At 35.8% G+C, this 26316-nt stretch overlaps 1 protein-coding gene across 1 annotated transcript in view; it reads left to right on the forward strand.

The window, feature by feature from the left end:
• LOC110027837 (callose synthase 9-like) overlaps nt 1-26316 on the forward strand; it is a 217076-nt gene that overhangs the window by 142811 nt on the left and 47949 nt on the right. The window contains exons 21-26 of the mRNA XM_020729436.1: nt 5323-5442; nt 19618-19733; nt 19827-19910; nt 19997-20109; nt 23108-23160; nt 23258-23434. Of these exons, the coding sequence (XP_020585095.1) occupies nt 5323-5442; nt 19618-19733; nt 19827-19910; nt 19997-20109; nt 23108-23160; nt 23258-23434 (663 nt within the window). The remainder of the gene's footprint in view (nt 1-5322; nt 5443-19617; nt 19734-19826; nt 19911-19996; nt 20110-23107; nt 23161-23257; nt 23435-26316) is intronic.

Consider the following 26316-nt stretch of genomic DNA (forward strand, 5'->3'; position numbering starts at 1 on the left):
CCACATTAACTTTATTAACTTTAACATAACCCAATGAAGGGGGAGCCCACCTAATCAGTCGGGGGGGCCTTAAAGTAGAAACATCAATAGGACCAACCCTTAGGACCTTAGTGTAATAAGTCATCACATAAGAGACAATCATAGAAGCAATGGAGGAGAAGAGTTGTATTTAAAGTTGTTTCTCGAGGTTCAAATAAATCGAAGGACCAATAAAGGAAGGGGAAACCCCCCACCTTTATCATCAAAATCCTTCCATTGCCACAAAAAGTTGCTTAAAATGCATTTATGCAACCATGAAATACCAAAATGTATGCCCAGTATATCCCAGACATTTAAAAAGAAAGCACATTCAAAAAATATGTGCCTTGTATCTTCCTCCGCAACTTTACACATAGGACATCTCGAGGTCATTTTAAGGCCTTTCAACTTAAGAATGTCATCAATAGATAGTAAAGAAGAGAGATGTCGCCAAAGGAAAAAGGATATAGAGGGAGTTAAGAATATGTGTCAAATCTATTTTCCCCAAAACCAATCCCAGTGCGAATGTAAAGTGTCATATATAAGTTTGCAAACCGATTGAGAATTGTTCCTTTTCCACACGGGGAGATCCTTTCGTGAAGGGGTGATAGGAATAGTAATTATATGTTTTGCATTTTGCTCCCCCACAATAGAACATAATTTGGAGAAATCTCAGTCATCTTGATGAAAGAAATCAGAAACTAATAAGGAATTAGAATGTAGAGGGTGAAAGTATTCAGAGAGATGAGACATCCCCCAATTATCATTCCAGAAAGAGATATTGTCGCCTCTTATATCCCAAAACATGAAATCCTTAGCAGTGGTTCTAGCATTTACAACTGCTTTCCAAATACGGGAATCACCAACATTTCACATAGCCTGGGAAGGATGAGTTTGGGCACAATATTTCTGATGCATAAAGGAAGCCCATAGAGATGAGCTCAATCTAAATTCGAACCAAAGTTTGCAAAGGTTTATTTCCACCCTATGTTTCAAAGCTTTAAAGCCTAACCCGCCAGCCTTCTTAGGCTTACAAAACATATGCCAAGAGCCCCAAATTTTCTTAGCACCATTCCCCACCCAAACGAATTTGTTAAAAAGCCTCTCCTTAATATTGATAGCACTTTTTTTTTGGTTAAACACCTGCAAAGCATATAGTGGAATACTCTGAATAACACTAGAAAGCAAAAAAATTCAAAAAATTATGCCCTCAGTAGAAAGGAAAACATTTCTCCAATCGTTGATTTTACTCTTGATTTTATCAATTACATCATCCATCTGTATTTGTTTCCTTCTTCCCCTAATCAAATTTACCCTCAAGATATTTGAGAGGAAGAGAAACATCATCCAATCGTTGATTTTACAATTTGAGAGGAAGATATTTTCCCCAATGAATAAGTTAGGGCTTAAAGTGCTTGCCAAAAAACATCTGACACTTGTCACAATTAAAGAGGAGTCCAGAACAATTCTGGAAATACTTTTAAGAGCCCCATCAATTGTTTTAGAACAATCTTAGAGGCATTGGCAAAAATAATCGCATCATCAGCATAAGCAAGATGTGAAACCATCATCTTGGCCTTATGAGAAAACTGTGTGTGAGGGTGTAACAGCTGGAAATGGTTGAGCATCCTGGATAAATAAACGAAAGCTAAAATGAAACTAATAGGGGAGAGAGGGTACCCTATTTGATGCCACGAGAAGCAGTGAAAAATCCATAAGAATTACCATTTACCAGCACGAAAAAAATAGTTGTTAGCCAACCATCTTTTTATCAAGGTGCAAAAACTGGTAGTGAAACCTCTAGCCTTCAAAACGTTGATGATGAAATCCCAATTAATAGTATCAAATGTCTTCTTGATATCTAATTTGATAACAAGATTGCCACTCCTGCATTTTTTATCAAGATCCTGCAAAATTTCATGAGGTAAGAGAAAATTGTCAGAAATATCACGTCCTTTAATAAAAGCTGATTGGTGGGGGGAGATGAGAGAAGGAAGGTGTGGTTGAAAATGAGCTACAATCAGTTTATTGATAATTTTAGATATCACAGAAGTGAGCGAGATGGGCCGAAAGTCCTTCCAATGAGTTTTATCGTTAGATTTAGGGATAACAACAATCAGAGCGGCAGAAAAATACTTTTCAGGGTCTTTACCCTGAAAAAATCTTTGAATCGCAAGCACTGCTTCTTTCTTTATGATGCTCCAGTAGGAATATAAAAAGCAGAAGTGAAACCATCGGGGCCCAAACATGACCCCTTGCCCACACCAAAACCAGAAGGGGTTCCAAAACTAGAAAATACTGAAAATTACATTAGAGATAAAAAGAAAATCCCTAGAAATGCTAAAATACATAGTATCAGGTGGCTAGAGAGTAACCCAATTTGGTTTTGCCTCTGCCTATGGTTCTAGGAAAGGAGCAAGCTAATAAGTTGGTAAGATGATTGTTTTTGCCAGTAGTAACCAATGTATCATCCAATATGTTCCCGAGCTGGAGTCAGCCTCCATTCTTCTTCTTCCTCCTGAAATAGACCTGTGATTCCTCTTCCAAAGATTGACTCACCTGATCTTGACCTAATGTGTGTTGGAGATGTGCAGATTGTTGAACATTAGAAGCAACTACATGTTGTATAAGATGCTCTATTATTGGATCAAATGTAAGTGAGTTTTCTTCAATAACAGTGGGTGGTATGAGCACAACTGGATCTGTAGTTGTAGTATGTTGTTCTTTCTCAGAAACTACGGTGTTGGGAAGAGGATCGGGTTGCATCTTCTTAACTGGGATAATAGGTGGTTGTTTTTTAGTGATATTCGACCTTAGATGAGGATGCAAACGATAACAAATAGTAGAGCTGTGCCAAACATACTACAATGAGAGCAAAAAGGAGGATGTGGTTCCATTTCAATCTTTTGCCAATACCCGTTGTGAATAGTGTCAATCCATATCTCATCCGGAGCTGGTTGAGTGATATCTCTCTCAACTAACACACAAACCACAGAGGGTCTAGTGACAACAAATGTAAGACTATCCACCTTGAGAGGCTTACCGTAAGCAGTTGCTAAAGAGTAGAGGATTTCCATATTGAACAAATGTAATTTTAACTCCGGAAACTTTATTCAAACAAGAATGATAGGAGACTCCGCTTTTGGATCAAAACCGACAGTCCACTTCAGAATTTCATAAAACGATTGTTAATCTTGATAGCTTTTCGAAAGAAAATGCCAGTGTAATCAGCATCGTGAGATAGCTGAATGAGTATATTTCTACCGTCAAGTAGACCAATGTACCAACTGCCCAATAGTTTCATAGCATCAAACTCCTTCCTAATGATCTCCAATTTTGGGTGACCATAAAGGAATTTCCCGACTAGAGAAAAACACCAAGAGGACGCAAGAGTACCGGTTTCAGACTCTGTGAGAATAAGTACAGACTTCCCATTTTTTTTTCAAGTTTTTTAATAAAAATGTGATCACCTCCACCTTTAAGAGCATCGTGGAAAGATTCTGGAGCATTGTAGGACTTACCGATAGCAAAACCAGACACTGAACCTGGAGCCTGTGGGAGGGGAACTAGCGGGAAAGGGCAAGTCGCCGACAAGAGCATTTGCATAGGAACGGAGCATCGAGCCCATCTCTCTAACAAGATGGTCACGGTCAGGACATAAATAGTCTGGGGGGCCGCAAAGATGCGAATAGGATGCGAGAAGAAATCGTTGAAATCGTCTGTCGGGCTGGAACAGCCGTGTCTTTCTGCGAGACGTGCGAACGTCTGTCGAGTAGGCGAATGCAAGCAAAGTGGCGCGTTGTCGTTTAGGAGACGACGTGCAAACAGTTCGTGGTCTTCGGGCGTCTGCAAGATGCGAGCAGAAAACGCAACTCGACGAAATAGCCGAAGATGCGAACGTCTGTCGAGTAGGCGAATGCAAGCAAAGAGTCCCGTTGTCGTTTAGGAGACGACGTGCAAACAGTTTGTGGTCTTCGGGCGTCTGCAAGATGCGAGTAGAAAACACAACTCGACGAAATAGCCGAAGGGAAGATGGATTAGATTGGTGTGTGCAGCTCGACGAAACATCCGAAGATGACGGAAGACGAAACGGAGGAGCGAACTCCTTCGAGCGTGAGATTACCGTGGCACAGGCTAGGGTTTGCCATGAGGCAAAACCCTAGCAAACGAAGAAGGAGATGGCCTCGTGTGTGTGTCATATAAATATATATATATATATATATATATATATATATATTAGCATTTATCTCAATATTTGAAGGCTTGTACGCTTGAACTTAATTCCAAATTGAATCAAGAGTGTTTTTTTGGCTCTTTTGGCTTTTATTGGGGCATTTTGCTCTAAGGATTGAATGGCCTAATTATCATGCTTGGTAGATTATTGTAGTTCTTCTATAAGCATTAAATTTTTTTCTTTGTTGTAGCAAATCTGAATTTTTAACAAATTATTTTTGACGTATTCCATTCTGATTGACTCTTTTAATCAGTTAGGAATAACACACCATTGTTTTCATTATTTCAACTATTTGGATTTGGTTTATTGGATCATTATTTTCCATCCATTCTTATTTAGTGTCTGATGAAGTGTTAAACTATTCTATGCATCTCTTTTTTCAAAACGACAATCAGCTTGCTTTTGGTTTACATTATTTCTTTGTAATGGATCCAAGATTCATAAACATATTTCACTCGGGGTCACTCTCTGTATCTGTTTCGAATTACTTAAATCACAATAATTGAAAATTTATATTATATAATCAAGATTTTGTTTTGCTAACTCCAAGCCTATCTTTTGAACATTTATTCATTTTTATTTTGGGCTTATTTCAGTTAATGACTAAATAATTTATACTATGCCATGTTTTAGAATTTTCACAGAATAGGACTTCCATTTTATAATTAGATACACCGTGTTACATTAGTCCCTCATATGTAATTCTCAGTTTATTTGCACCATTTATCTTTTATTTTGGGCATTTTTATTCACCTGAGTTTTGATCATTTGTATAATGTTAGGATGGACTTTGGTAATTCTGTTCTCAAGCATTACTATATTATATTACTACATTGTTACTCATTACAAATTAAATTTTTGATCTCCCAAGTTATGTTGCGGCAATTCTATGCAGATTGATTGGATACCTATTCTTTTGATATTTTATGATGTTGTTCCTTTCTTGGTTTTGGTTGCATTGCGAGCAGTTATCAAAATGTGTGGTTCTGTTGCAAAAATCATAAGTTACTTGTGGATTCATTTATCCTCATTATTCCTGATTTAGTTTGCTATGGAATGCTGCTGTTCAGGAAGTATATTCAGTGAAATTACCCGGAGATCCGAAGCTCGGTGAGGGTAAACCAGAAAATCAAAACCATGCAATTATATTTACCCGTGGTAGTGCAATACAAACCATAGACATGAATCAGGTTAGTTTACAGTTTCAGATCTGTACCTTTTTGAAACTTTTATCTGTTGATATGTGTCTGCAGCTGCACCTTTCTAGTCTTTGAATATGTAATATCTTCACCTTTTTCTTATTGTATTATCTCATCTCTACAGAAAAATGTGAATAAATATTTCTCAAAAGATACACACACATACTCTACCGATAAATGTACGAGTGGATTGTTGGTGCAATGTTAACGTCAACTACTTCCTGTCAATGAAAAGTACATATCCCAAAGGATTATTGCTGAGTAGACATGTAGGATTTTCTATAACATTGCACATTTTGCTGCATGGTAAGAAAGCAAGTTAGACTAGCAAATGCCTAGTTTTAGTTGTGCTGCTTTGACATTTTATCTCATGCCTAGTTTTAGTTGTGCTGCTTTGACATTTTATCCACTAGTTTATGATGGAATGCTAAGAGATCTCGAAGAATAGGATGCGAAGAGAGGTGTGTAAAAGTGTGAAATTTTACGAATAAATTTTCTTTCCTTGTTTTGTGTAAAAAGGAGGATAAGAATTTTGCATGTAGAATTGAAATTATTTATTTAGGAAAGAAAAAAATTTGGAAACTAGACTTTGTTTCTGAAATTCCAAATTAACTTCATAGGATAAATAAAAAGTTGTTCTCCATAGATTTTTGGAGTGTTTTAGTTTGAAAGCTATTGCCTACGGATTGCTTGATTATTAATGATTAAGGGTCTGTTTGGGGCAGCTGCAGCTTAGCTGCCCTAGGAAACTGCTTCAGGGAAGCTGTTGCGGGGAAGTTGTCCGACTGTTTCTTTTATACAAATTGAAAATATCTGTGTTGTAGTTGTTTCTAGATAAATGACTTTTCTGCTTCTGTGCAATTTAAAATAGAACTATCGTAGCAATATAGTTGATGCTTGAAAAACAAAAAAAATTAATTCAAAAAAGTTGAAAAAATAAGATTCACGCCTTACATTACTGTGAAAAAATGATGATATTAATTTTAAATTCTAGCTGACTTTTGTCTCGAGCTAAGTCGTCCTCCGGGGATGCCACACATGCCCAATCACTATCGGCAGTAGAATCTGTCGGTCTGTCTGCCCACCGGAAGAAGCCTCACTTCTTCGGACACCTTTGCCCACCGCGGGCTCCTGTAAAATATTCTCTCGTAGCTATATTCACGGCATGACGTTAGTAGGGAATGCTGTAGTCCGCAGTGATAGAGCACTCATCCGGAGGTCTCTATGATCCTGGAGTTCATCTTTCCTGAATGATTAAAAAGATAATCTATCAGTCATAACAAAAAGTGAAATTGCTAAAAGAAGTAATTAATTATAGTTATTAGCATACGTGATGTCTTAGAAAACTCATCATACCAACCAACGAATCTGCCACTACAAAAAGACAGTAGACCTTGTATAAACATGAGTTCTTGGTTGCCTTTAACAATATAAAATCAACCTCCAGTGTCACATGTGCATATCACCAAAAAAGGTTATCCTAAAGAACCTCATAAACCGATGCACCGAGAAGAAGTGCGGGACTTAGTTCAAGGTGTGAGGGAGTTCAACAAAAACAGAAGAAGATAACAATATTTAATTATAAAGAAACACTTACAGAAGAATCTTAGTGAAGAAGTAGAACTTCGGATGATTTCCGTGTGTTCTGCAACTTCGGCATAACTCACATATATAGGCCAGGAAAAACCACAAACCGGCCAAAGCAAAACGGTGGGCGAAAACCACAAACCAGCCCATAGGAAAGCAAAACCATGGGCTAAAACCGTTTACAGAAAACAACTTCTGGAAAGAAAGATTCTTTCCAGCACACAAACACATGGTAGGGCCCACTATTGCTCCCTACACAAAATACTCTAGTCCTTTATGAATGACGTCAGCCACGTCGTTAATTACATTTCCGAGTCGTTTTTCCATCTGGTGTACGCTTGGTGAGATGTCAGCCTAGGCATTGTCTTTTGTAGACATACTCCTACAATACCTGGATTTATTTTCGTAAATTGTTAATAAAATTCTTAATTCATCTAGGACCTTTAGGACCTGGTCTTTCTTCATTCTACTTGCCGTGCCTCTGAGCTTGTCGCATGTGTCCAAGTTAATGGGATGGTTGAACTTTTCCCATAACAGCTCCCAGTGTAAGTCACATGCTTCCTTGGGTCGCATTGACAAGAAGTCTGATCTCGTGGCCAGAAAGCGTTTCTTGCCGGCATTGCTGCATATGAAAAAAATCTGATTCAATCTCTGAATACAGCTCCTTTCCTTTAGCGTTTTTTCCGTTTCCTCGTGAGTCCATTCTTTTGCTCCTGCAAAAATGAAATTAACTTAAGTTTCTTTTCCTGCACATAAAAGAAACGTTAATCTGGAAAGTGAATCTGCGAGTGTGTTAATCTTTCCGTCAATGTGTTCAAAATTGACGGTGATTCCCAGTCTACTGATGAAGTCAGTGAACGCCAGCCATCGGACTCTAGACGGTTTATTTTGAACCATTTTATTGTAAAATACGATAATCGCCTGGCAGTCCGTCCTCAGAGTGATCTCACTTTTATCCAAGTAATGGATCTTTTGTGGGAGTTCTTCGTCTTCATACAAGCGAAAATCTCCGCATCAATTGTTGATTTAATTCTTGTGAACTTTCCACTTGCATATGCGCAGACTTTTTCAGAGTTTTTTGGGTCGGCCTTATTCGTTTTCCATTTGCAAACGTCACCCCATTCCTCTATACATCCATCAATTTCTAAAATGATATGCCTTTTCTGGAGGAATCTCTAGATCGGGTAAATTTTTTACCAGCTCCTTGATTTTTCTAACAGTCTCCCAATCGTGAGGCTTCATCCTTTTATCTCCGTGGGGAGATGTTTTTTGGTAAAGAGGACTTAATAAAACTCCAAGATTAGGTATATAAGATCTTGCATAGTTTAATATACCTAGCCAAGAACGAAGCCCTTGCTTTTCCTTTAGCTTTTCCTCTGGGAAGTCTGCAATTTTCTTAATAATGTGGGGTTGTAATTTTATTTTTGAATTCCTGATTACAGCTCTAAGGAATTCAATTTGGGGAACCAAATTTTCATTTTTATTGTGGAGAGTACCAGCCCTTCCTCTCTACAATGTTAAAAAATTGTTCCAAATGCTCCTTGTGTTCGTATTCGTTTTTGTTGAAAATAAGCACGTCATCAATATACACGACCATAAATTTAGAGTACCTTTCGAAACAGTTGCCCATCTTTCGTTGAAATATTGCTGCCTCAGAGTGATCTCACTTTTATCCAAGTAATGGATTTTCAGTGAGTTCTTTGTCTTCATACAAGCGAAAATCTCCGCGTCAATTGTTGATTTAGTTCTTGTGAACTTTCCACTTGCATATGCGTAGACTTTTTCAGAGTTTTTTGGGTTGGCCTTATTTGTTTTCCATTTGCAAACGTCACCCCATTCCTCTATACATCCATCAATTTCTAAAATGATATGCCTTTTCTGGAGGAATCTCTAGATCAGGTAAATTTTTTACCAGCTCCTTGATTTTTCTAACAGTCTCCCAGTCATGAGGCTTCATCCTTTTATCTCCGTGGGGAGATGTTTTTTGGTAAAGAGGACTTAATAAAACTCCAAGATTAGGTATATAAGATCTTGCATAGTTTAATATACCTAGCCAAGAACGAAGCCCTTGCTTTTCCTTTAGCTTTTCCTCTGGGAAGTCTGCAATTTTCTTAATAATGTGGGGTTGTAATTTTATTTTTGAATTCCTGATTACAGCTCTAAGGAATTCAATTTGGGGAACCAAATTTTCATTTTTATTGTGGAGAGTACCAGCCCTTCCTCTCTACAATGTTAAAAAATTGTTCCAAATGCTCCTTGTGTTCGTATTCGTTTTTGCTGAAAATAAGCACGTCATCAATATACACAACCATAAATTTAGAGTACCTTTCGAAACAGTTGTCCATCTTTTGTTGAAATATTGCTTGTGCATTCTTCAAACCGAATGACATTACAAGTCATTCGTATAGGTCAGTTGGTACTACGAACGTTGTCCACTCGATCGAGTCTGGGTGCATAGCTACCTGATGGAATCCACTCTTAAGATCAAATTTCAAGTAGATTTTGCTATTCCCTATTTTCTTCAGCAAGGTGTTTTTGCCTGGTAGCGTATATTGGTCTTTATAAGTATTGTTATTAAGTGATTTGTAATTAAATATCATGCGTTATTTTCCCTTGATCTCCTTCCCTGTCATTGGATCAATTGAGGTACCAGAATTTACGATCATCGTCATTGTTCTGTGGCGACTCTTACTGGGCCTTATAACCTTTAGGGTTAAAAGGCTTTCCACATATCTCTTAAAATGTTCATGCATCATGGGCGTGACATGTTTGAGAGGTTTATCCTGTATTGTAAGATTAGAATTAATGATTTAAATTTTACATAGTACCTGATTCTTACTCTAGTGTTTTATAGGGTCATCGCCTATGAATCCTTGTTCCTACAACCTTTATGGAATCCTGTTGAGAGACTGCAGAACCAAAAACGCCCAACAGGCCATCCAAAAGAACCTATAAAGGTCAAACATCTTTTCACTGACATCTCAAACCCATCTAAAATAAATCGTTAAATGCTAGTGGGAAAAATATAACCTGTAGAAATAGTGTAAAAAGTTCAAACCATACACACGTAAAATGTAAAGCATAATAACTTTAATTAAAAGAAATATACTACTGAATGTTCAATACATAATACTGAATAAATTACAAATACACCTATTAGTCTCCTACTAACGTATCCGTAATTTGTTCTCTTAACTTCGTCATTTCGCTTGCTCATCTCTCCTCTTTGGTACGAATAGTGAAAGGATCATTCTCAACTTGTGATAGGAAATGTCCAAGGTGGTGCTCAAATGCAACGAGCAGTACATGCTCTTGATCCTCGTTAGCCTTACAAAAGTCAATGTCGTTGCGAGAAGGAAGCCGACGAATATAATTGTTTTAGTCATCGTTGTAATCACAATCTGCACTTTTTTGGGGAACGGGTAAGATTACATATCGTGAATTATAACCCATTTTTTATTCCAAATTTTGAAAGTCCTCTCGATGATACCACGTAAGGAGGAATGTCTTTTGTTAAACAGTTTTTTTTTGCTTCATGTTAAATTGCTAGTACTCTCGAAATTAGGTATGTGATATCTTGTATTAGGATAGCATTTGAGATACCCTCACTATAACAGATATTTAATATCAACCAAGTAATATTAACTTGAAATGTACTGAATATTTAGTATGAAAGTTAAAGTGAAACCCAAGAGTATTTTGGGCTTGAGGCTACCTTCAGTGGGGTGTGGGAAGTTGTAGTTGGTATTTTGCGTTGCAGCTTTGAAAATTCTTATGTCGCATGCTCACCCTCCCAACCAGGCATGGCAAAAGTAACACATGTTAAAGTAGCAAACAACCATGACATTTTGCATGGGGGCCCCGCAACTTTCGAAGAATGCAATTTTTTTATTGTTTGAAACTCCTGCATCAACGTGTGTTCCAGTTATTGCTCTAATGCAATCTTACTCAAAGGTGAACGAGTTTTAAAAGAAAGACAACTTTTAGTATTGAATGCAATTTCTTTGAAATGTTACCTTAAGAACGATATATACCATGCATCGTGTGCAATTTCTATAGGAATCCGTTCGAATAAAGGATCAGTAGGTTTAATGACTTGTGAAGATAAGCCCAGAAGTGCCTCCAAACCTACTGAGAAGTATCCACTGATATTTTCGGAGTGCTAAAATCTTTCCATCGCACCTCACCTTGACGCATTTGGGATAATATGTAGATTGTTATCGCCAATACCTTTCATGAAGTCGTCCTTGATGACTCTTGCAGTCCATGAAATTTGTTTAGTTCTGTCAAAAAATTATTGAATACCTCCTATCTCACGTGGAACATGTTACTGAATCTTGTTGGGTGTTCAGCAAGCAGCTGCCTAACCCATATGTCTCCAACATATGCGGATGTCAAGCATGGAGAGCGATCTATGTACTGGTTGTAATATTCGTAAATCAAACATACAGTTGCAGCCCTCTTTCTGTGACTCTCGTTGTCTGAATCCATCAAGATGTATGTTGTACTAACTGACACAAAGCATTAGTAGATTAAGTACAACCATGTCCTAACCAACACTAATAACATAAATAACATTATTTATGCACAAATAACATAAAAAATGGAATAGTAACAGCAATAGAAAATGTTTCGACCATATGAAATATCCACAGCATTTTTAAACCAACACACAAACATAATTGTCCCAAGCAGTTGTACTTAAAACAACTTTCTCAGATCTTCATGTGATTGTACTAATATCATAGGTACGGATGCCTTTTGCCCTCTGTTATTTTCATGAAAAATCCCTGTGAGTCTGATCTTCAAGCAATTCTATCGCAAACAAATACAACTCCGAAAGTTCATCACTTGAATTTATAATTTCCAGACAATTTCCACTGAATAAACTTGTGTAGGGGGGTTTAGTACTGCACGAAGCCATTAGTTGAGATATTTGGGCTCTAAGGTAAGGAACACCACCTTTCTTTCTATTCTCAAACTGAGGACGCTTAGTACGACCAATGGACTCAATTTCACGGGTTTCAGGGTTGGGGACGTCGCTGGAATCACCTGATTGTTCGACAACTAAGAGCTTGGTCCTGACTCCAAAACCTGTTTCATCAAGGGCAGATGCATATTTGCCAACCACCATGAGCCCTTCAAACATTCGATTCAACTTCTCCTCCAAGTCAGGTTTGAGGCCGCAAAATTTAAATTTCTTAGCAGCAGACCCAACTACAATGTCATAACATGTACTTCAGTCACTATAACCGTCTTTCACTTCCATCTCCATGCAATAAATTAGAGGAATTCAAAAATTATGTTCAGAGATGAACATTTTACCTTCCTTTATCTTCTTACCAGATTGTGTTGTTGAATGAACTCCACTGAAAGAAACCTGGTAATTGAGTTCCTTAATTGCATCTTTTGGAAGATCATTCATACTGGCACAACAAGATGTTGCACCTGTATCTAAGATAACTTGTAATTTAAATCTCTCAACCCCTGAAATTTCAAAAGTTATAATCATATTATATAACCTGTTAATCACACGCTTGGGGGGTTTCTGCACTTGTTCCTTAAGTGCTTCACGTATCTGTTCTTTGAACACTTCACTGAGCACTTTAACTCCACTTTCTTCAACAAAGTGCTCATCTTCGTCTTCATCATTAGTGGAGGCAACTTTTTTTCCTTTGTCATGCAGTGATAATTCCTGCATGTCATTTGATAAGCTCTGCTCCAACTCTTGTTGGAGTTTCTCCTCTATTCTCCTTAAGTAAATGCTTAGTATACTTAACAAGTTCATGAATTAAATTGTCTTTTGATTGAAATTGAATTAAAGACAATTCCTTCTGAACTGTGATCGACAAATAGAACTTAGCACAAATTGCAATGAATTCTCATGTTAACGTTCGTAATTATAAAGCAATACGAACAACGAACACGCTGTCCTTTTATCGGCTTGTTTTGTTCCCATTGATGAGAACATTTTTCCTGATCTTCGGCAAGTTTAATGGCACACCGCCAGCCGAGATCTTCTTTCATCATGAACTCGTACTCATCTGTAAGTCCATTTTCCAGAGGGCTTCGTATATGCATTAGGGTATTTGCTCTTTATCCTTCGGAGATCGAGCAAATAGCATATGAAGATTCTTCATTAAGATCTACAGAAAGAACGTCCTAATCAATTTCTTTTTGAAAGCCTCTTCAATTTCATTTCCTATGATCGAAGGCATCTTTCGAAAGAATTTTTCAGAGAGTTCGGAATTGATGTACATTCGTCCTAATTTTGTCGTCATGACTTTTTTGTCGTTTATGTATTCAAACATGTTTTTGATTTCCGAACATATTAGTCTTTCAAGATCTAGATATGCACGATTTTGTACTTCAATGGATCGTTGATAAGAATCCTCAAGTAGTATAATTCGTCGTATCTGAGAGAGCACATTTTGCGGGTCATCCGCAATATTGATTAATGCTTCGTATTCCTCTTTATAGGCCATACGCCATTGTATCCAAGTCTTTTTCTCAACTTCTCCAAACAAGTTTTCAATAAATAAAACATTCGCCTTATTATCAGCGATTTGCTTGTCGTTGACCAGATTAAGCATAATAAATTCCCATCTTGAAATAACATCATCATAAAGAGAGAAATCATCAGGGAGAATTAATAAGACACCTCGAGTGCTCTGTGCGGATGACAGAGTCCACATATTATGTTGATAAGTCTTCTTAAAATCAGAAGATCGAGCCCTCAAATTTGAAAAAGAATTGAAGAGGAAGAAGGATCAGCTTGTGAACCAGTGGTGGCAGGTGGGTACATGACGGGACTCATAACTGGCTCATTAGGAGGTAAATATGATGAATAAATGGATGCATAAAGACTGTCTGCCTTTGATGCCATCTTTCTTAATCTTGGATGATCAAGATCAACGAGCTGATCTTCTATAGTAGGATAACAGGTCTGATCAGCGAGCTGATCTTCTATAGTAGGATAACAGGTCAGAGGGTTATGTGGAGTTTCAGGCTCAGGTTCGGGAGATATAATAGAATTTGATGGAATATAATTTACAAGTGGGAAGGAAATTTCATGAGACAAATTGGAGTAGTAATCAAAAGTAAGATAGTCATTAAAAGAATGAAAAGAAGAGTCATTCCCACCACCTTCCACGAACGAATTCATTTCGTTATTAACAGAGTTCATATAAAGGAATAAGGAAAAAGATGAATCATCATTTTCATGCTCGCTTTCATCAATTTCCGATGATTGGTCCCAAATAGTACCATCTTCATTATCAACTTCATGATCCCAGATAGGGCCATCTTCAAAAGCCATAAAAACAGTTTCTTCTTTTGAGCCCTCCACATCATTAGAAGAATGATGAGGAATTGGCGGTGGCGCAATAGTGGCGTAGTCAAATAAGGATAGAGGTACGGTTCCGTCTATTCGTTGATGCGTATGCAATTGCTGAGGAATTTGTACTCCAATAGAATCTGAAGGTTTAAGATTCCAATCTAGCCCTTGTAATTGCTGAATCGAATGTTTTTATCCCGGAATAGCATTAATTCCGTGGGTGGCTAAATAGTTTGCAATAACATTAACATTATATCGGAAACCGGCATGACTCGTATTAGTTAGTCTTACTATGAGTGCTCTTGTAATTAGGAGGTTTGATTCACCTCCCTGCCAGTCCTGATATCCATGAATCAACACAACTAGCTCGATATGATTAAGAAAATCATGGACAGAGAGTAGCATATCCGGAGTGATATACACAAGCTGTGTTCCATGAGACAGATCTACCTCCATTGTTCCAATAATAGAGACGTCAGGACGTCATCTTGTATCTCGTAGAACAATAAGAGTCGTTGTACCAGCATCTCGCCTATGCAAAGTATGTATACGGACCATAATTAATCCAATATGTATATGTTGCATACCTTCTTGAACAAGACATTGGTAGCACTGCTGTCGAATAAATGGTAGATTAACTTGTGTACCCTCTAAAGCGAGGATACGTTTCTCAGAGTATTGCTGATATATTCGATGCATGGTAGATGACCAGCCATCTTCATACAAGGTCTCTGCGAGAACAAGATTAGCACGCTTTCTCTGGGAAATATGCAATTGTTGCTCTGGATCGAGTTGGCTTTCCAAAGTACGTTGATAAGAACGCCTTCTAGGCATCCTACGTTGTAATCGTATGCTATACGCGATCTCATACGATAACGCAAATCTGGTTTTCTATGTTAGAGGTCGAGGTAGAGGTAGAAGCTAAGTTATTATTCCTAACAGAGGGGTTAGAGAGAAGAGAAGTAGAAGTTCGAGAAGATGAGGCCATGTTCTAAACACGCTTTTGTTTTTCTTGGAGAAATATAGTCTTTGGATTTTGGTAAACAAAAAGCTTGCCTCATGGACGGGAAGTTTTATGTGGTTGAGAAGGCTCTCCTAAAGATAAGGATTGAAGTTGTTTTTGTAAATCAGTTAGAGAATCTTCAACAGTTTTATTACTTTTTGAATAATCCTTCTGTTGAATCTCCTTCAACCGATTTTCCAAACTTAAGAGTCTATCTGAAAGTTTAAGAACAATTCGAATCAAGGTATTATTCTGCTTAATAACAGCGCTTAAAGCAGATGTTACACCTTGTCGTGAATCAGCAGGGTTAACAAAACCAAGAGCAGGAGGTTCCAAAGAATCAGAAGCTAGAAGAGCTTGTTTATAATCAGTAGAAGCGGAAGATTGCTTCCAATCGTTCATAAAAGTTTTAAACCAAGTTGATGAATAAAGTACTCTGAGTTCACTTTTCAAAATCTTAATATGTTAAATGATCTAACCTTTCAAATCACATACTAAAACTTATATAATTAAAATTATAAATTCAAGAAATAACTTCCTGAACACGCTTAGGAGTTCCTTTTCAACCCTACAATTTCATAGTGCTCCTACTACTCTCAGAGATCTCGTCGTGGCACTTAGGTTTACTGGCTGATCATGCTAAGTAGCAGCGCCTTATTTAAAGAAAGTATAATCTTAATACAATGAATAAAAGCTTAATGACATGAATAAGTTGAACAAAATAACAAATCAGGATTCTTACTCAGCTTACTCAAAGTACTAAACGAAATTTGTTCAACATGGTTGAAGGAAAACCCAAACTAGCTCTGATACCAAAAAGGGGCGGAAGTAGTAGGTGCCTAGAATGGGTGGTATGGTCGTTGGTGGTCCGGATCAAAGAAAAGGGTTGGTAGCAATTGTAAAGGCAAGGAGAGGTGTCGATAGTGGCTGGAGAAGGTGGTATGGTGCTTAGAATGGGGTGGTATGGTCGTTGGTGGTACGGATCAAAGAAAAAGGGTTGGTAACAATTGTAAAGGCAAGGGGAGGTGTCGACAGTAGCTGGAGAAGGTGGTATGAGAGTTGCGACACTTCAGGGTAGGTGGTAAGGAGGTGACAGGGTGCAGGTTGGGTAGTTGGAGGGTTGGACAGCACATGTGAGGACAATAGAGAGATACAGGTGCAAGCCGACGACTGAGGGAAGTAAGGGAGAGGGTAGGGAGGAAATCAGAGAGGATACAGCGCAACCTTGGAGCATGATGCAGTCAGAGCACTACCTGTCATTGGATATAGCTCTTGCAAAGGGGAAAGAAGACTACACATAAATCTAAAAGAAAGACACAAAATAACCTACCCTAAACTCAGCAAACATGCATATAAATAGACCCCAAGAAAGTGAGAAATAGAAAAGGAAAAAAAGAACCAGCGTGCGACAAATTCTGACTCCCATTAGATAGGAATTAGGAAATGAGGAGGGGTGTGGGCGCGACAAATCCCGCCCCTAAGAAGGCAGGTCAGTCAAGCGAACCTTCCTCATGTTGGTTCGGCAGGCTCCTCTGCCAGTCAGTTTAATCGGCCTTCCTCAATACCCTGCGCCTCCTCTACCATTAGTCATGAATATGGCAAGATTAGATGAGAAAATAGCGGTAGAATTTGTCTCAAGTTTATTTATTTATAGTAAGTTGCAATTTTAGCTTGATATTACAAACAGAGTCGAGTGTTAGATTCTTAAAGAATGGGTTAACCTATTTTGAGCAAGCTTTTGTAATGAATTGTTAGCTTTCTTTGATTTGTTGTGAATTTGATTGGAGTGGGAAGGAGAGGGGACTTGAGATTTGTCTTGGTTGATTCCTCTTTTTGAATTTTTCTAATTTGATATTTCTTTTTAGATTTTTAATGTGTTATGGATTTGGATGTCTTATTCTAAAGTTGATTTCCAATATTGGTTTAAGTCAAGATCTTCTTGGGGTTATTAAAAGTCATAATATCTTTTCTTACTTCTATTATTTCAGTGATGACTATGGCTTTATTTAGGGAAAGTAAATTGTAATTTTCCAGAATTTGTACATTTAAAGTATCGAACTCAGTAATTAATCAATCTAAAAAATCATAAAATTGATATTTTCAATATATTTGGTTAGTAGAGTTGCATTTTTGTTGCATTCTATCTAGATGCGTTGACAGGGATTCATCTTTTGCTGAGGTCTTATATTAAAGTATTTTATGATAAATAATCATGTTTGCTTTGTACATGAGACTTTGATTTTGATTTTAGCGTTAGGCTATCACGGATTTTAGAATATATATAATTTATTGTGTCTCGGATTATTTTACTAACTGAAGGAACATGCATGTGTCACTTATTTTAATGTGGACTCTACAGGTAAATCGACGGCAACCTTTAATAGGTGAATTTACCTATCCGGCTTCCCGACCTCCCCTCGTTTCCTCTCCCCCTGCTCAACTGTTTGTTTCCTCGCTCACTCTTTGGCTCTTCGATTCCTTTCTCCTGGTAACAGAAACGGGACGTTGCATGTTGAGCAGTTTGAATTCGAATGAGTCGCTTGATTTTTCGAGGAAAATGCTAACCTTTAAATGAAATTAAACCATTGCATCATTAAATAATTTTCTAAATCTGCCAACAAAATGCATTATAATGCACCTCAAGGATGTTTCAATTAATTTATTTGACTATTAAAAGAAGTCGATACAATCGGTAATCTTGTGCTAGCTAATTTCTATAAGATCAAATTTCTTGTCCAAATTAAATCTAAGTGCGCAAAAGATAAATTATTGTACAAATGTAGGGCTACAAATGAATTGAACCAAATTGTGTATGATTGTGTTCAAGCTTAAGCTTATTTATAAAATTCAAATTCTAACCTAGCTTGAGCTCAAGTCAAGCTTTTGTGTTTATGTTCTGGTTTGGTTCATTTGTCATTCTGATTGTATGAGCTCGATTCATATTTGTTTAATATAATGACTATTGGATCATTATTGAACATATTAACAGGTAGTATTATCAAGTTACTCGATTTCTAATTAAACAAGTTTTATGGAGCAAATTAACATTAGTGCTATCGAGTTGTTTATATTTTAACCAAATGATCATATTGAGCAAATTAATAGGTAATATACTGCAGTGACTTGTTTTCTAATCAAACAAGGGAGTTGCTTGTTAAATTTACAAAAATAAACGGTTAAATTAATGAGTTACCAAGTGAGTACAATAAGCATACGAACGCCAAAAATAAATGGATCACTAAACAAACAAGCTTTTTATTTTGTTTCATGCATTATGTATTAAAAATTTTATTTGATTGTAAAAAATAAATTTTAAATAGGGCTTTAATTGAGTTTATTTATAAGTTTTAAATTAAGCTTTAACCGATTATATCCACAAGCATTATATCGAGCTTATTCGTGAGCTTGTTCATGACTTTAAATGAAACTGTTCGACGAGCTTCTTAACAAGTTTGTTTGCAAATTTTAAATGATATTGTTTTTATACGAATCGGAGAGGGAGTTGTTTAAGCTTGTTTATTTAAAAATTGTGTCTTTATAAAAGTGTTTAAACTTGTTCAATTAATTAATCAAACAAATGTGAAGGAGCTTTTTTTCTAGCCGAGTTGTGAGAAGCTTATCGAATGTCTGTTTATTTGAAACATTATACTAGTGATTTTATATGTATTGTAAGCTTGGCATCACCAAGAATGAATACATACATTGTAGTTGACCTAATATAAATTAAAAATTGGAAGACAAAATAAATATAAAAGGTTTTTAATAGGTTGTACACTTTAAATTATATCTCCTGGTTAAAGAGGTCTTATGCATCTGTGCTTTGTTGAGCATATAAGATGGGATTTTTATTGCTGCCAATGGACATAGGACTTATGCCATCATTAAAATGTTGAAGCATAAAAGTAATTTGATCTCACATATCTCGATGTTGCTTCAGAACCACAAAATATTTTACGTGGCTTATAGGTAGGTGATTTTCCATGAAATAGCTAATCTACTTCACCACACTCATGTGGGTTTCAAGTATTTTCTTAGCTATTGACTATGAGGGGTCCTTCTATATTTTGCAACTCAAATAAATATATTCCTACGATAAATCAGTTCATTGATTTTACGGGCTTCCAATATTTGTCAAACTACAACAGTTGGCGCCAGTAAATTATTAGGCATATACTTTTGGCATGACTTGAAAGCATATACTGAAGCTTCTACATGTTGACTATTTTTTTCACATTTCAAGGATAATTATTTTGAAGAGGCTTTGAAGATGAGAAATCTTCTTGAGGAGTTTCATTGCAATCATGGCCTTCGTCAACCAACAATTTTAGGTGTTAGGGAGCATGTTTTCACTGGAAGGTAGGCAAGTATCCTCATAGCTAAGCTGTTGCTTGTTCCCGTTTGAATTAACTTTTTTTTTCTTTCATTTCTAATATCTCTTTTGAATTTTAGTGTTTCTTCTTTAGCCTCGTTCATGTCCAATCAAGAGACCAGTTTTGTGACTTTGGGTCAGCGAGTTCTTGCTAATCCACTTAAGTACGTACATTTATACTATATTGTTTTATGGGTTCCTTTAACTCTCTCTAAATGTTTTGTTGTTTTTTCTTTGTGCTTTCCAATAGGGTTCGTATGCACTATGGCCATCCTGATGTTTTTGATAGAATATTTCACATTACAAGAGGAGGTATCAGCAAGGCTTCACGTGTAATCAACATTAGTGAGGATATATACGCTGGTAGGATCTGCTTCCTAAATATTTTTTGGATTCGTTTGCCTTTTGTACCACTATTTTAATCTTTAGAACTTCGAATTAAGTTGCTGCTTTTTTTATACAATATTGGGTTGCCTGTTAATTGAATTGGAACTTTAAGGTTGCTCAAAGACCACTTTTTTATGATTATCCATTGATATTAATGAATTGCATGGAATTGGAATCTCATTTTTAATATTAAATAATTTTCAGTAATGATTATGATAGAAATTAGTATCACGTTTTTTCTATTGAATTGGGTCAAGCAGTTAGAGTTATTTAATTAATTTATCGACAAAAGTTTAAAGTGCAGGCTTTGGTCAAATTAATTGTTTTTGTAAGGAAAAAGGTTGCTTTGTCTTGTGTCATGAGGAAATTATTTTATCGCGATTGTTGTTACTGTTATTATGTTCATTTTGGCATTAGCTAGTGCCTTTAACAAGACTTTTTAAAACTATATTTTTGAATAACTATATTTTTGAATTGTTTGTAGTATTTTTTTTTTTGTTTTTGAATATTAGTATATTTGACTCAGGGCAAATAGTCTATTTCTATTGTCATGCAAAATTTATTGGAACTCAAATGATTGAATCTGTGGTGCATGTGTTTCTACCTAGTAAAAAAGCGACTGTTTCATGCTACTAGAAGTGCTAATTTCTCCTAATTTTTCTCATCTATATCCTTTTTTCCCATTTTGTTGCCGTAATGGGAGATTTACTTGTCTGTAAATTTAGGAGCAAATGAGCATACTGAATGTATCATTTCATGAAAATTAATTTATATCCTATTGTACTTCTCAGGTGACTTGAGCTGTATTTTTATGGGTGAAGCCATATGTTGGGTTTCCCTTGTTTAGAATTAGTAGAATAAAGTTTTAGCATATGCTATACGATTTTAGTGGGTGTGATGCACATAATTATCAAGCATTACTATTAAAAGATAAAGTTACGCAAGGTATGATAAGCTTTTTTGTAACCTTGGTGTATAATAATTGATGAGGATACAATTTTTTGATTGAAGGGTAAATTTGAAAAATGCTTTGGGAATATTATGTGGTTAGGAGACTTGATGGTAAATTTTCACACATGTTTTATCAGCTAATTATGCTGTATGGATCCAAATGTTACATAGTGAAAAAAATTAATTGTAGTCTTGTTAATGTGGCTAAGCTAAAATTACTTTTGCTGAAAAATAATTTTCAATGTCAATAGTATATTTACTATCATTCTATAGTGTTTTTGAAATTGAACTCTGCTATTATAACTCTTCAACAACCTTTCTAGTCAAATTTCTTTACACTCCTTAAGGAATGGCACCAAAATTGGCTTTAACCATCGTCTGAGTTATATCAATTTGTTTCTTGCTTCTCCATGTTTCGAAGTTCCCCCAAAACTTTATGCAAAGTCCTTAGGTAGATTAGCTATCCTCACAACCTGCCCAATTTATATCAGAAATTCTTTCTTCTATAATCTCCTTATTTGCGTTGAAAATTAAGTTCTAGGGCTCTATTTAAGATATTTTAATTGGATGATTTATTACCATTCATGCGCCTTTGAATAGGGAATTTGTGAATAAGCTCTTCATACTTCCCGCAGAAGCCATAGTTGGTCTAGTTAGTGAGTTAAATTAGTTTCCCTTCTAATCATTGATATCTTTGTTTGTCCATAGGAGAATCATCTTCAATACCCTTCCACTTCTAGTTCTTTTTCAGTGGTGTTCTCATGCTTTTGCATCCAAGCTTACTGAGCTTTTTAAGGTGGTCAAGGATATATTTTTCTTTTTGGGTAATGTATTTTTTTCATAATGCCTTCAATTCTTCACTTCAAATCTGAATTGCTAATGTGCTCCAAGATCCTTTATTTCAAAGGCCCTAGATGCTGGATTTCTTGATTATATGATTTTCAGAATGTGAGAGCCTTTGATTTGGTGGATGACTAACTTATCACACTTATTGCATCTGCAATCAATGGTTTTCTTAGTGATAGATAAATGAATCTTGCTATAAACCATTAGTGTAAATTGCTTAAATCTATTACTTTTAACACCATTCATTAAATTTGACTTTAATTTCTTTTTTGTTTTTATTTAAATGGCAAGAGTTTTTTGGCTTATGTTCTAAAAGTTTTTAAGGGCTAAATTGGGCTTTTTTTTATAGTCTGTGATAAAATGGCACCTTTTGAATGAAGTTAAAATACATTCACCAACCCGCTTCTTACTGCCGCACCCTCGCACAGCCCCCTTGATTTCCACTGATCCTGTCAATCTAGTTCCTGCTTGCTGACGCTCCCTCCACAGCCCCTGCTTGGCTATCCAGCCGCCAAACCACCTTCGCCTCGCTGTTACCAAACCTCTCTACCACCTACAGTTCTCCTTTTCCACTATCTTGAACTGCAACCTACCACCTTCGATTCTCGCCCTAGAGTGTTTTTCGTATTTGTGTTGATCTTTTTTTTTTTTCAAGTGTCTTTATTTGTAATACCCTTTGAATTTCAGCAATAATATTATCATTCCATTATGATTTTGGGTTAACCTTGGTATCAGAACTTCTTTTAACACGCACAAAATTTGCCTTAGTGGGCTTAATTTCTCTGTTTTTATTTTTTATTTCTTGTTAGCTCGCATGTATATGTTATTCCTGCAACAGTTTATCCTTAAAAATCAAAATTCCGCTTTTGTCTCTTCATAATCTCCATTTTATCAGTTATTAGTTATCTTTTTTTATTAGCAGATGTAATGTAAATGTTACTAAGATAATTACTTTTCTTCTCTTTTATTTTTGTACTTTTTGTTGGTACATGTCACTTGAATCTAGGTTTTTTATAGTAGATTGGTATGATTTTTTATGTGATTCTGATAATAAACATAGAACAAAGAAATTCTTAATTCTACATGATATCTGGGATTGATTTACTATTAATATGATATATCTATTGAACTATGCTTATTATTTTATGTTTCTACTTTAATATGCTTTTATATGCAGGATTCAACTCAACTTTGCGTCAAGGGAATATTACTCATCATGAGTATATTCAGGTATTGCTGTGCTCTTAAATTAACTATTTGGTTCTCTGTTGTTTCTTTTTTGTCTAATCTACTATTTCTCCTGGTTTGAACTTTGTTACTCATGTAGGTGGGGAAGGGAAGAGATGTTGGGTTGAATCAAATTGCTTTATTTGAAGGAAAAGTTGCTGGTGGCAATGGTGAACAAGTGCTTAGCAGGGATGTGTACAGACTAGGGCAGCTTTTCGATTTCTACCGCATGTTGTCCTTCTATTTTACCACTGTAGGATATTATTTTTGTACCATGGTACGTGCCCTGCTATTCTGTATTGAGGTTATAATTTGTCCTTTTGTAAATTTATCAGTTAATTTTGGAAGTCTTTTTAAGTCGTTAGGTTGGATTTTATAGTATCTTTCAAATGTAGGTAATTTCCATTGTTATCCTTCCTTGTAAAATGTTATTTTTAGTATATTCTATTATTAGTATTTTCTATTTCTTGAAGTTAATTATTGGTATGTCATAATTCATATTTCCTTCTTTTATCATAGGGAAATATGACTGATTTTATGATTGATTTTAATACTTTCCTAATGTGGGAGCCATGCCCCCCTCTATTTATCTTATATTTTTTTCTATGAAATTGAAGAGGTATAATTATTTTTCCCCTACCAAAACCTACATGGTATTAGAGCAAATTATCGCCTTCAAAATTGTGATCGAATTTTGCTAGCCCAGTCGTCTGCCAGTCTTGCCATTATGAGTGGCTTCGCTTCGCTCTTCTCCTACGCGAAACCAGTGAGGAACGTGATGATTTGCTCACGCGACCTTCATCTTTTGAAATTTCACTGGCGTCGCCTGATTTGAGGCTCTATATTTGATCGCTTCACTTTCTTTTCCATTTTTGTGGCGTCGCAACAAGGTGACCTTTTTTTGGTTCAAACATGTGACTTATTTGTTCGAATCAGTGACTGTAGCCGTAGCCACTACACATGGACCATAGACATAAAGCGAATATGCATTTCTCAGACTCTTAGGATGTCATACAAATTAATAATGATGATTAGAGTTCAAAGAGATTTTATCACATTGACCGGTTCTAGAAATTTTGAAACCACCTCACCTCACCCCACAAGTCTTTTCATGGGCGTATTAGATGAATATTATCTTTAAAATTTACCATCTTATCTCTTAGTTATAAAATTTAATGGACATAACTATCTCGAGGAAGCTCAATCTTTAAAATTGGTGATCGACAAGAGAAGCAAAATTGGGTATTGAATCAGAGAATTTCAAAATCTACTGTTACCAATTTGAATACGAAAAAATGACAGTTTGAAAATTGTCTAGTGATGGCATGGTTCTTGTACACTATTAAACCTACCATAGGAAAGCTTCATTTATTTCTTCCCAATGCTCGAGATATTTGGGAGGCCGTTCGAGATCTCTATTCTGACATGGAGAATTCTTCACAAAAACTCAACTTTGGAAATCCAAAAAAAATAACCCTGATGCTACTACGTATTACAATGAGTTTGTAACATTAAGACAAGAGCTTGATCACTGTTTTGATGATATTTGGGAGAATTTAAGTGAATATGCTCACCACAAGGGAGGAAAACGATCGGTTCTACATGTTCTTAGCTGGCCTTAATCAGAGTTTAGAAGAAGTTTGGGTCAAATCCTTGGTAGGAAATCTCTACCTTCACTTCGAGAATTCTTTACTGAAATTAGACGTGAAGAGTTCAGAGGAAAAATTATGATTTTCAACAAATCGTCTTGTAACATTGAGCAAAATGAGTCAGAAGGGTTAATACTGACAAAAAAGGGTGTAAAAAATCATGTGCGCTTGTAAAAAATCATGACACATGATGAGACATGCTAGAAGTTTCATGATAAAGTTATAAATTGAAAATCAAAATTCAAACATGAAGGTCGAGCTTATCTAGCCACTACTGAAGATTCTCATAAGTTGTTTGCTAACTCGAATTGAGTCACTTTCACCAAGGAGCAGTTAGAGCACTTACACAAATTGTTTCAGTCTCCAAAATTGTCCTCAACTTCGTCTTGCTCTTTAGTTTAGAAGGGTAACTCTTTGGTCCCTGCTTTGTTAGTTGTTATTCTTAATTTTTCTCATTTTTAGATAATTGACGCTAGTACAATTGCTCACATGACTGGTTCTAAATTATTTGTCCTATAGTTCTTGTACAGGTAATAAAAATGTCCAAATGTTTGATTGTTCCCTCTCGATAAATGTTGGGATAAGTACTATCAAACTCTTATTGTTGTTAACCTTGTGGTGCTCTCCATGTTTCTAATCTCTTATGTAACTTGAAACTTACTACTAATCATCAATGTCAATCTGACTCTATTCTTATTATGAATTTTAAGAATTTACCAAGGGGAGGATGATTGGCGGTGCTCACGAAAAAGTTGGAACTATTATTTTGACAGAGGAATTCATTCGAATAAACAATGTCAAAGTACTGGTTTATATTCTATATATATATTTAAATATAATGAAATTATGTTATGATATAATAGGTTAGGTCATTCTAGTTTTTAATATCTAATATATTTTCCCAAATTATTTTAGAATAAAAATTTATTATTATGTCAATGTTAAGTTTGCTAGTTTGCTACAAATATAAAAACCAATTACACCATTTACTCTGATTCATAATGATATTTGGGATCATTGTAAAGGCCTTACACATCATCGAAAAAAGAATTTAAATTTATTTAATGAAAATAATTTTATAATATTTGTATACTATAGTACACACATTTTCAAAATAAATTTCAAATATAAGGCTGTTATAATGACTGAACATTTTAAAAATATTTTGGGTTAATTCTTTCCCAAAAAGGAATAATTCATCAATGTTTGTGTCAATACTCCACAATAAATTGACGTATAGTTGAAAGAATATACAAGAACTTAGTGGAGGTTGCTCATGCATTATTGTTAACCAATCAGGTGCCTAAGCTTTTTGAGATGATGTCATTCTTACTGCTATATTTCTCATAAATAGAACACCTAATAAAATTTTAAACTTTGAAACACAATTTGATATTTTTCAAAAAAAATATTCTAAATAATCAGCTTTCATCTTCTCTACCTCTAAAAACATTTAGTTGTGTTACTTTCTTTCATCTTCATAATCAAGGAAAACTTGAACCCTGAGCTA

This window comes from Phalaenopsis equestris, unplaced genomic scaffold (assembly GCF_001263595.1).
Source record: "Phalaenopsis equestris unplaced genomic scaffold, ASM126359v1 Scaffold000452, whole genome shotgun sequence".
NCBI lineage: Eukaryota > Viridiplantae > Streptophyta > Magnoliopsida > Asparagales > Orchidaceae > Phalaenopsis > Phalaenopsis equestris.